The 12,927-nt window shown below is 37.5% G+C and overlaps 1 protein-coding gene across 1 annotated transcript in view; it reads left to right on the forward strand.

Moving 5' to 3' along the window:
* Positions 1 to 12,927, forward strand: part of GRIA3 (glutamate ionotropic receptor AMPA type subunit 3) — a 272,552-nt gene that overhangs the window by 234,989 nt on the left and 24,636 nt on the right. Inside the window, exon 13 of the mRNA XM_081278184.1 lies at positions 11,848 to 12,095. Within this exon, the coding sequence (XP_081134310.1) occupies positions 11,848 to 12,095 (248 nt within the window). The remainder of the gene's footprint in view (positions 1 to 11,847; positions 12,096 to 12,927) is intronic.

Raw genomic sequence — 12,927 nt, forward strand, 5'->3', positions numbered from 1 at the left:
CCTAAGAAGCATTGCTTTTAAATGTTGGCCCCACCTTGGGCCAATTAAATCAGAATCACTGGAGAAGTCATCAATAGTTTCCCAGGGATATATCACCAACAGTTAGAGAACATGTGAGCTGGCTTTAACAGAACTTTTCATCCATTTAATTCCTTTCGAGTACATAACACTCCTTAAAACATTAAGTAGAAAATTTGGGCTCTTCTGGATATTCCTAAGTAAATCCTTTATTTTCTTTATTGCTTTTTTCCCCTCAATATGAAAATAATTCTCTCTCTGGGGACCTGGAAGAAATGGCCACTGTGGAAACAAAATATTGCAATTCCAGAATAGATTATTCTAACAGTATACCATTTTTTTTCCTTTCACTTCTTCAGATGCACGTTGTCAGATTTGGTCTCTGCACTACAATTAATTGATTCAAGAATAACGAGTATTGGACATATCTTTTGAATATTTTAGTTATAGAAAGTAAAAATACAGTTGGTCAGGGGTGATAGGTTCTGAATTGCAGAAGATAAAATTTTATTGAGAGAAATGACCCTGGAGTGTTCAATAGTGATAGCAGGCCTAGAGGCAATCTATGGCTTGGGGAAAAGGGAATTTAGGCTTTGCTCTATTTAGTAGTAAAAAGGTATGGCAGGCACACTTTCTCTGTGGCCCATTGTTTATTTGGAAAACGGAGTCTACAGTCTCAACATGAAGGCGCATAGTCAGCGAAGTCAGTTTTTCAATATACACACACACACACACACACACACACCTTGTTTACCCAGTTGATATATCCACCATTAAGCTATCATTCCTTTGGGTGTTTTGTTTGTTTGTTTGCTAAAATGCAAGTTCTCCTTTTAGGAGAATCACACTTTATTGTCTATCATTTACACCTCAGTATAAACATTTATCATCTTTTCCTGATATTAGGGTGGGGTGGGGAAGAACATATTGTGCCTAGTAAGGAACATGGGGAAAGGAGGGATAAAGGTGGCACCACTCAGGAGAGGGAGTGAAAATTGAGGAGTATCTGCAATAATAAAAGTTGACTCACAGGCTGGGGTTGTGGCTCAGTGGTGGAGCCCTTGCCTGGCACATGTGAGGCACTGGGTTTGATCCTCAGCACCACATAAAAATAAATAAGATAAAGGTATTGTGTCCATCTACAACTAAAAAAAAATATTTTTAAAAAAGTTGAGTCACAGTCTTACTTGATAAAAATCCTCATAGTCCATTATTATGTATTTTCATTCTCAAAATAAGGAGGAAAATATAACTTGTCAATTTCTGGTTTTAAAAGTAGGATTTATATGTTCATTAGGAGCAAGATACCTTTGTCCTCAAGCTCACATTTCAGGGTAGGAATACTAACAAGAACATACCCTTTGAAGTTAGGCATCATTTCAAGCAGAATTTGGGTGGACCCAAGCCCAGTCCTACTATATGACTGATAATCATTCAATAGCCTATCTGGGGAAAATGTAGTGTATTGTAGTAGTTAAGAACACAAACTGAAGCCTACATGGGTTCCCAGTTCCCCATGTACCAGCTATGTGGCCTTGGCAATTTATTTAACTTCTCCGTGCCTATGTTTCTGCATTTTAAAAATAGGGTAACAAAATAATCTATTTCTTAGAGTTGTTATGAGGATTATATGAATTGGCACATGTAAAACACATAAAGTAGAGCCTGGTACAAAGTATGTGCTCAATTAAATGCTAGTTCATGAATGCTTTCCCCACTCAATAATATCTCCATTAGCAGGGTTTCTCAACCTTAGCACTATTGACATCTGAGACCAGATAATTCTTGGTTATAGGAACTGTGCTGTGCATTGTAGGATTTTTAATAGTGTCCCTAGCTTATACTCATTAGATACCAGTAGTGCTCCACTTTACAGTTTATGACAATTAAAAAATCCCAGCATCTCAGGAGGCTGAGGCAGGAAGATTGCAAAAGAGAGGTGCTAAGCAACTTACTGAAACCCTGTCTCTAAATTAAAAAAAAAGAAAGAAAGAAAGAAAGAAATACAAAATAGGGCTGCGAATGTGGCTCAGTGGTAGAGTGCCCCTGAGCTCAGTCCCTGGTACCAAAAAAAAAAAAAAAAATGTCTCTAAATGTTGCTGAATATTTCCTGGGAGACTAAATTATTTCTGATTGGGAGGCACAGAAGTAAAGGATACTATGTTCCTTCCTCTATTCCCTACCCCACAGAATAGGGCAACAGAACCTTAGAAACATTTTCATCAAGAGTTTGTTGACTCTGGATTTCAAAGTCTCGCAGCCACTAACATTACTTTCAACCCATTAAAATATGCTTAGTCTCACTTGGCAAGAAAGGCAGAAGATGAATTAGAATAACAACTGAATTTGCATGCCAGGAAGGGACCCTAGAAAGGTCACTGGAAACATAGCTAAGTTGTCATCTATAACTTTAGAAAGGAGACATTTGAAATAGCACTCCTTGAGGTAGAGGGAAACCTGTCCTCGGAATTTAGAATACAGTTTGAAAATGTTAGACAAAGGCATTTGGAGTGAGTACTTGACATTTTAGGACATCTCTCAAGGTCTAGGCAAAAGTGACCTCCAGCTCCAAAACTAAAGTTATCTAAGAGCCCAGCCCCCAAAATAAGTCAGGCAGGATCATAATATACCAATAGAAAAGTTAAGAATAGAAATCAGCATTTCTTTCCCTTCTTCCCTGTTTTCACCAAAACACAGTCACAAGACAGTCGCTGATTGAAGCCAACGGAAACTGACAAGCAGCACTTGTCTGAATTCTGAAAGTTTTTAAAATGTGCAAACCTCAGTGAAGGAAAGACAATGAAATCAGGGTTTCAATCATACTTTGGAAATGAAATCATTTCCTGTGTGCCTTGTTCCAAATCAAAATGGAAACCATTTCCTTTGCTTTGGAGGGAAATGTAAAATCCTATGATTCCAGTTTGCAAATGCACTTCATCAGAGCTACTGATTTGTTCAAAGCACTTATGGAAAAAAATAAACATGTATCAGATGCATTTAGCAAGCCAGATGTGCTCTTCCTCTTCTGCCTCAAATTGCTCTGACCCCTCATGTAGTGAACTATGGACACTAGGGGACTGTTACAGTGACAAGAACATTGACTAATTCCAGTGTCTTAGTGGGAAGGAACTGGTATTAATTTACAATTTATCCTAATTCTAAAACAAAAGCTTGGACAAAAAGTAAACAATGTTTTTGAAGGTGAGTTGTTCTTTTTTATCAAAAACAATATTGTGAGTGTTACAGCAAAGGAGGCTGGGGTTGTTGGGAAAAACCTGTCTGTATCCTTCAATTCAGCAGACTTGAGAGGTGTCTCAGCATTGTTCCTCATTAGCTGTGTGACCTGGGGCAAGTTATTGAGTCAGCGGCAAATCCTCAAATTTCTACATAGGAGATCCTTCAAGGTGACATTGTGGTTGAGACTTAACTGGCAACTCCTCACCAGCAAGCACACAGTTTTTCCCAGACTTGTCTATTGGTAGTGATTTCGGGGTAGATGGATAGAAATGAGCAAATGGGCAAAAGCCTACTTGGACACCTCTGGTTGTTAACTCTGTTTTAGTCAGCTTTTTTGCTGCTGTGACTGAAAGATCTGAGCAGAACAATTGTAGGGGAGAAAAAGTTTATTTGGGGACTCACAGTTTCAGCGTCTCAATCCATAGACAGCAGGCTCTATTCCTCAGGTCTCAAAGTGAGGCAGGATGTCATGGAGGAAGAGTGTGACAGAGGGAACCAGGTCACATGATGATCAGAAAACAGAGAGACATTGCTGCTTGTCAGATAAATATATACTCCAAAGCCATGCCCCCAATGAACCACTTCCTCCAGCCACACCTGCCTCCACTTTCTTCTTAGTCAGGGATTAATTAACTGATTATGTTAAGGGTATAACCCAATAATTTATCCTCCAAACCTTGCATTGTCTCACACATGAGCTTTTGGGGGACACCACATCTAAACCATAACACTCTCTCTTACCCTGAATTCCCTCAATCATAAAACATGAATTCAACCTATTTATTCATTAAACAAATATTTACTGAGCATTACTGGGCTCAGACACTATACTATTCTTGGTGCTGAGGGTTAATCAATGAACAAACAAGTAGCTGCTGGACCGACCTCACAGGGCTACTGTAGGGGTTCAGTGATGGCATGTGTAAAATTACCTTGCTAACCAGAAACAGATATTTTACATTTGCAAATAGAATTTTACACCTTGCAATCAGAAAGTTTAATGGTATTCAACTATCTCCTGCTTTTAGTTTAACAAATGTGAGACCTCTGTGAGTAAAGAAGAGGAATATCTGAAAAGTTGTATCATAGGCAACATTCATGGGTCTAAACCAAGTATTTGAAATTTCCATTGTCAGGGTCACAAACTTAAACAATTTCTGTAGAACTGAGATTTATGACTTTGCTAAAGAACTTAAGAGTAGGTCTACCCCATCCACAACTTTAAACTCCTAGTCTCCTACTTTCCCACCTAACTAGGACACACAAGCACAGATATTTAAAAAGGCAAAGAATACGGGGTAGAAGAGGGCAAGTTAGGAACTCTCTAGAACAGCTGCATCACCAGCTTCCTTTCCTTCTAGTGGCTTGCCCTCTAAGGATCACCTGTCCATATCCTGGTATTTGATAAATTCTGTGAGGCAACATTTGCTCCTAAATGTCCAAAGGTAACACAAGGCACATAGGAGTTCTGTTAGTGCTCAGGTCAGGTACACTGACACCCAAAGCCACCCTTTGGAATTTGTACCAGCTAGCAATGACATCTGAGCCTTTATTAAGAGGCAGGAGGAGCTAAATGACTAAGAAGAAAAAACATACTATAGTTTAAAAACATACTATAGTTTAAAAGGTATGGTCTAGAGAAGAAGTTGACTAAATTGTCAAGCAATAAGTAGTCCATAATAAAGTTAGACAAGGCAAAAGGAGAGAGGTAAAGTCATTTCTCTTTGGACCTTTTACCATATTTCCTTCTCCTAGTGTCCTATACACAGAACTGTACTTCTCCAGCTCCTAAAAGCCCCTTTTACAATGCCAAGAGATCAGAGATCCATTCTTCTTCTGGAGACACAAATCCCCTGTTCAAATGAAACAATCCCTTGTTCTGTGGCAACAGAAGCCCTTGTAATATCAGTGAACATCTCCATGAGGACCAAGACTGCTGATGCCAAAAAAGGGGTACAGGATGTATGTCCGAGGGAGGCAGACAATGCAATAGGGAGAGTGGGATGGAGGCTGAGCACCCCAAAGTCAATTCTATCCTCTCTTTGGTGTATATGTACAAGGTAGTAATGGAAATGAACTATACAGGCATAGTTGGAACAGTGGCCAAATAAATAAATAAAGCTCTGTCCTCTTTAGGACACTGGGATACAAAGAGCCTAAAGCCATCTTCCCCTGACCTTGCCTTCATTCTGTTCTCTCAAACTATTCATTCAGAACACATCAAACATGTTTGGGTCATAGATATGTCACAAACACCAATAGTGCTCTCTTTGCAAATAATGCAATCCTTTGCACTCTAACAGTAAATTAATACCATAAAAGAAATTTGTTTATGCTATGCTTCTGTTGATAATTATGCTTCCAGTTTATCAGTCTCTTTTGTTTATTCAGTTAATTCTGGACTATCAACTTTTGGAAAAGCATTGAAGGGGAAAATTATGTTCATGTCCAAATCATGAGAAGAGATGGTTCTGTTGTCCTTTGTGTTAATGCCAGTACATCAGACATATTTGTGATTAAGGCTGAGGGGACATTTTAGAAGGGACTTTGAAAAATTAAAAAGCATCTAGAAGAGTATGACCAGAAAAGGGGAGTTGACTAGAATTCATGTCATATAAGCAACAAGTGAAGGCCCTTAAAATGTTTAGCCTGTAAGAGAGGCAATTAACAGGTGACATTGTAATGGTCATTGTGGTAACAGATTTCAGGCTGTACATTGTATGGAAAAGAGCATATTATTCTGAGTCACTAAAGAATGAAGAATTAGAACTAGCAATGGCACTTCAATTTTAATATTCATTCATTCCACAGACACATACTGAGAATTTACTACATGCCAGGCATTATGCTAGATACTTGGCATGCAGAGACAAAAAAGACATGCTCCATACTCTGAAAATCTCAGATTTGCCTGGGATCACCATTAGTAAGCAATAAAATTGGTGCTACATATAACAGAAAAATGGAAGCAGAAAGTGGCAACTGGCTGATTCAATCAGAAACCAAAGTAGGATTGGATAGAAGACACTTTCATTAAGAATGTCAGCCTAATAAAAAGAACTTTCTATCAACTTGAATTACCCCCATGGAATTAGGTACCTCCTAAATTTCTGTGAGCTAGAGTACCTCACCACTAGAGTCATTAGAACTAAGAAGCTATTGCTTCACTGGGTGGGAGGCTGAACAAGATAGATTTGAAGGTAACTTCTAGCCGTGATATTGTATTATTCTATAGACTCCAACTGGATGTTCTACTGACCAAGTGGATATTCTGTTTTAACTCATAAGAAAACAGAAAATTTTATTCATCAGATTTCCCCAGAAACAGTGATCTGGTTAATGAGGATTTTAATGTAGAAACTCAAAAAAAACTATAAAACATAAATTTAAAAAGGAAAATTTGCCATTTTACCCATTTCCCCCCACCAACAAAATTTGAAAAATGCAAAATCCAATGATAACAATTTTTGTTAACAGTAGACCATGGGAATTCTTCAAGAATATGTCTGGAGACCCAAACATACCATTAAAAATTAACATGATAGCCCTCATAAAAGGAAATCATTCCATAAATATGGCATAAAACTAATTTACAATGCTATTAAAATAAATTCTGCCATTAAAATGAATTATACTTTCTTTACAATAAAATACACAATGTTTTATACATTATGTTAAATACATATGCAGAATATATATGTATGTTAAATGTATGTTCAATACATTATGCAAAATACATGTTTTTCACCACTTCCTGTGTTTCAGGTACTGTTCTAAGAATGTATTTCTCCCAATAAATTAAATTTCTCCCAATAAATCTTTGAAATAGACATTGTTTTATAAAAAAAATTCATTCCATTTTGTAAATGAGGTAATCAAGGCATATAGAGGTTAGATAATTTATGGACCTAGCAAGAGGGATTCAACCCCAAGTAATCTGACTCTGCACCCTTAACCACAGCACTATTACTTTACCTTGTGCTTACATTGGTCTACAGAAGAATACTTTTAGCACTAGAGAGCCACTGTTTGCACGATGACTAGAAACAACCAACACCATTGCATTGCAAAGAGATAATGAGTGTTGGACCAAGTGACTTACTCAGCACTTGCTTCCTTGCACCAGACTAAGAGGGCCTAAGATTCAAATTTTCACCACTACAAAAAGAAAAATTTCTCTATATTTTTAACTTTCTTGATTCATTACAAATAGTTGGAATTACAACTGTTGACTCCCTTAATTGTATCTTCCTTTAGGGAATGATCTGTTTCTCCTTCAATCATGCATTTCTCTTTTTATTTCATTAGCTAATTATCTGTCAGTTCTATGAGAATTTCTCATAACCTCTCTGCATAACTGTGTTTGTTCCTTCTTTGATACAAAGTGGTGCTCTGTGGGATAAAAGAATAAAATCATAGCAAGTTGGAGAAAAATGAACTTGTTTTTACACATCCTGCTCATAATTTTCTAAATTTCTCCCAGATGATTGAACTAAGATTCAATCCCTTTTATTGCTTTTGATATTTCAGGCAAAATAAGACAGATGATAAAAAAAGAAAGAAAATTCTAGTGATTTTTTTCCTTTATTTTGTTCTGAATGTTATACTGTCACTTAAATACTAGTTAGGAAGAGAAACGTTTCAGCTTAATTTTTTTCACTTATGAGTCATTTCTTTTTCCCCTTTCTAACCTCCTTCAGAATTCAGTTATCAACCAGGGCCCAATCATTTCTGCCACTAAGTAATTTGTCATTCACTGTGTTCATTAATATCTGCTGCATGTACACCACACACATTTAAAGTGCCCACTTTAAGCACTGTCATTTATTCTCCCAGAAATGCATCATTACCTAAAGGAATAAACCTTTTAACCTGTATCAGCAATCAAAGAGCTAAAGTAAATGATGAAGTAAACGAGTCCAAATTATACTACACTTGGATCAGAATTCATGGATCCCTTTGCCCTTGCCTTAGAAATTTCTCTTTGGAATCAATGACCTACTTGCAAATAGTGTTAGAGACAAATTGGTCAGAAACCTCCTCCTCTCCACCCCACCTTGTACTCCAGTCTTATTAAGCCAAGATGAAGAATATAAAGTACCTCTCTATAAGTACACAAAAATACTGTATTATATATAATGACAAAAAAAAATACTGGAACTGATCTGAGTCCCTCAAAGGGGGATTGGGTAAATAAAGTATTGTGTATCCATAGATTGAAGTGCTATAATAACCATTACAAAGGGAATATGTTTTCTCTAATAAAAGAATAAAGAGGTACAAGGGAATGATAAAGGATGAATTAGAATAGTAGTTCCTTTTGGTGAGTGGGGAGTACACAACTAGGGAGGAGAAGATAAATTTCAATGAACTTCATAATGTTCAATTTCTTAAGCTTTCTGGCAGGTACACAGGAATTCTTACATTATTTTTATATTTTCTTTATGTCTGAATTATTTGCTTTTACTTCTTTGGGCAATAGACTAGGAAACTCTTGTTGAAATAAAGTCATTGACAATTTATTTCATTATGTGTCAGATGAGGAAAATTTATGTTATAAGCATAAATGTCTATGGGTGAGATTTCATTATTTGCTTATTCACACTTTGATTATTATGGTCTATAAAGGGAATAGTTATTGGTTTGGGCATCAGATGCAGGTAAAGTAGGATTTTAAAAGACGATTGCAAAGCATGCATCCTGGTTGGTTTATTGGATGACTGGACCCAATGACCTTTGGGAAAACTTCAGTTCTATAATTCTACAGTACTAGAAAGCAAGCACTGGTAGCCATTTCTAACCAACCTTCTGATACCTTCGACCAGCAATCTGGCTGTCACACTAATCAACCCTAAGCTTTAGTTATTAAGTAAACATATCTTTAGGGGCTACTATGTATCAGGCATTTTGCTGGCTGCCAAGTGGGTACCAAGATGAATAGGGCATGAACTTTGTCTTCAGGAAATGCTCAAGTAACAAAGGAAAGGCAGATACATACACAATTCATATTAACACAATGTGAGAAGTTCTATAGCAAAGGTATGAGCAACGTGCTTTGGCAGAACAACCAAGAAAGCACTTCTGTGGGAGCAGCAGAGAGTCCAGAAGGATTTCACAGAATTTGTGACATTTGCTCTGGATCTTGTAGGATGAATAAAGCAATTCAGGCAGAAGCAAAACCATAATCAAAGGCATAAGACATGAAAGTATGTGGCTTATTTCAGTAAACAGTGAGCAGTCCAGTGTGACTGGAGTACAGAAGAGCATCCAACATCCTAAGCACTCTTGAATATAATTCAGAGGAGTTTGGATATTATCCTGCAGGTATTAGGGAACTATCAGAAGATTTGTAAGAAGGAAGTAACATGAGCATATTTGCATTTTGGAAGAATAACTGGAGGATAAATTGAAGAGAGAAATTAAGCAAGGAGACTGCCAGTCAGGAGACAATAGAGTCCAGACCAAAACAAGTGATGAGAGTCTGACCAAGGGAGGGCAATGATCATGAGAACAGAAAGAAAAAGAAAAGATAGATTTTGCAGGCTTTTCTGTGCTAGAATAAGCATGGCATAATGAGAGAGCATGGGAAGAGTAAAACCAAACCTAGCTTGGATGGGCAGTGATTTGTTGGTATAATGTAGAAGGAGAGCCAGACTGTGTAAGGAAGAAAATAAGTTTGGATTGAAAGTGTTTAATCTGAAAGTGTCTATAGGTCCATTAGTTGGAGATATCTGTCAGCAAGACTTGGTTGCTCTTTCCCCAAAGCATATATTGAATCCAGTCTCTTTTTTTCCACTTCCATTGCTCCCACCCCAGTCCAAGTCACAGACATTTTATCCCCTGGACTATTAGAACAACCTCCAAACTAATCTCCTCGCATCCACTCTGGCCCACCTTATAGTCTATTCTCCATACATCAGAGCAATCCTTTAAAACTTTATATCAGATCCTATCACACACTTCCTCAAATATCTTCCATTAGTTTCTTATCACATGTAGAATAAATCCAAACTTTTTATCATGACCTATAATAGACCCTACAAGATCTTATCTCTAATTATCTTTCTAAGCTCATTTCCTACCACTCTCCCTTTGGTTCATTCAGCTTCAGACCTACTAGCTTTTTGCTGTACTTTATGCAAACCAAGCATGTTCCCTTCTCAGTGAACAGATTCAGTGACTCATTGAGGGCCTCAGTGAGAGTCTGATTGCCATAATGCTTAATTTTCATAGGGAGAGCTCTGGGTGTTCCAGCCCCCTGGAATCCTTTGGACCAGTCCAAGCAAGCCTCAAGAAAAATGCAATGCATCTGGCCAAAGTTCAGAGGAGAGCAACTAAATAACTAATCAAACAGTTGTGATATATAGGAAACCTCATAGAAGGACACTTGAAAATATCGTATATGTTTGTGGGTTTTGCCATGCTATCTCACCTTTTGTCAAATACCATCTTAGAATTTTCCTGCAGGGTTTGCATTCCGTAACAACTAGCTCCCAACTCAATTGGGAGTTTGGGGGTCATTGTGATTGTTCTTTCTTTAATTTTCCAGGATGAGTAACAGAACTAGAGACACATCAAGCATTTAATATGTGTGTTAAAGACCATTTGAATTGCAATGAAATTTAATAGGATGAAATTCAAAATTCAAGAAGGTAAAGATGAGGGAGACTTGGTTTGATCAAAAAGCATAGTTTTGGTTTGTCCTCAACCTGAATTGAGAGAAGAACTCTATTCACTCTATAATATTTTTCACACCTCCAGTAGAGTGTTTGTCTATAACAGATGCTCAATAAATATTTGTTGTATGAATGAATGAATGACTAAACACATTAGTGCAAACTCAGGCAACATTGATAGAAAATAATGCTCCAATAACAAGAAGTGGGTTTTTTAAAAATTCTATTATGGTCACACACCTGGGGATACCATAGATGTGAGAGTTCTGCAAACAGCATCAGTCAGTGGAGTTTCTAACCAAGAGATGAAGAAGAGACATAATAAAAGCTTTGCAACAACTGAAGGATCACAGTGCAAAAGGATATATAGAACTACTTCACATAGCTCTAGCAGCAGTGCTAAAAGGTGGAGGTTATAGAGAAACAAAGATCAGCTAAGAATATGGAAGTGCTTTCTTGCAAAAATTGATGTCCTGTGCTGGGATGGGCTAAAATGATTTTACACTCTTCCATAACATTTTTCAGGCAACTAAGGATTACATAGGAGATAGCGGGGTGTCATGGGGAAAGATTTCTTCATTGAGAGGAAGATTGAAATCACGAAGTGTTTTTCAAACCAGATTGTAACCAATTAGTGGGGTCATGAAATCAATTCAGTGGATCATGACCAGCATTTTTCAAAGTGAATTAGAATAGAAAATATCAGAGGACATCACACGTTGTAAGGGGGGGGAGTATTTTGAGAAACCTGTTTTAGAAAGGCATTGACATATGTCTGAAAGTGTCTGCTAGGTTGCAGTGGAACACATTTTTCTTACTGTGGACTGCAATCAAAAATGTTTGACAACTCCTGCAGTAAAGCCTCTCCCAGATTTTGTATCTGACAGTTTGAAGAACTCTTATGTCTTTGTTACAGAGATCCAAAATTGCTGTGTACGAGAAAATGTGGTCTTACATGAAATCGGCAGAGCCATCTGTGTTTACCAAAACAACAGCAGATGGGGTGGCCCGAGTGCGGAAGTCCAAGGGAAAGTTCGCCTTCCTGCTGGAGTCAACCATGAATGAGTACATTGAGCAGAGAAAACCGTGCGATACGATGAAAGTTGGTGGAAATCTGGATTCCAAAGGCTATGGTGTGGCAACCCCTAAAGGCTCAGCATTAAGGTGGGTGGAATAATATAACAATATCCGTGTTGTTATAGTATTCCACCTACCCTGATGCATTTTGTTGTCATTTTCTTTCTTGTGGATTTTGAGGTAACTTTTAAAAGTTTAAAATCTACAATATTCCATGGAGTTAAATAAGACGGTAAATTATGGTTTCATCTATTTAATGCATCCATTTTTTTAATGTTCTCTCTCTGTGTTGTCCTCTCTGACTATTTGTTGCTGTTTTAATTTTACAGTTCAACGGCTTTTTCAATTTAAATGGTAAAAGCCAAGTTATGGTGCCATATGTGACGAATGTTAATTGCATGGATGTGGTGTTCTTGTTACTTTTTTTCTCAAAGACAATTTCCCCATCCCGCACACTTCAGTTTTGAGCAAATGTTATCCTCCATGCCACCTTCCAATATTTAACCCTGTATTTGCTGTACAGACATTTTTATAGCTCCACGTTCTGTGAAATTTAGCCAATTTGTCCTCTTGTGCTCCTTTTTATACGTTAACGATTTCCTAAGCATTTGTGCATTTTCTTACAAGTTATGTTTTATCGTTTCAAGAAATGCTGTTAACCTGGCAGTATTAAAACTGAATGAGCAAGGCCTCTTGGACAAATTGAAAAACAAATGGTGGTACGACAAAGGAGAGTGCGGCAGCGGGGGCGGTGACTCCAAGGTCAGCCTCAATGTCACCACAACCGGGTACCCTTAGTGACGAGTAATCGGCAAGACTGTTATTTTATTATTGAGGAGAGAGCACAAGACTCACACATAAAGTGGAATGACCAGGTTATTCCCCTGCCTGGCAGCTCTGGGAATCAGAAAGACTTTAG

The sequence above is a fragment of the Spermophilus citellus genome (assembly GCF_964194105.1).
Source record: "Spermophilus citellus genome assembly, chromosome: X".
NCBI lineage: Eukaryota > Metazoa > Chordata > Mammalia > Rodentia > Sciuridae > Spermophilus > Spermophilus citellus.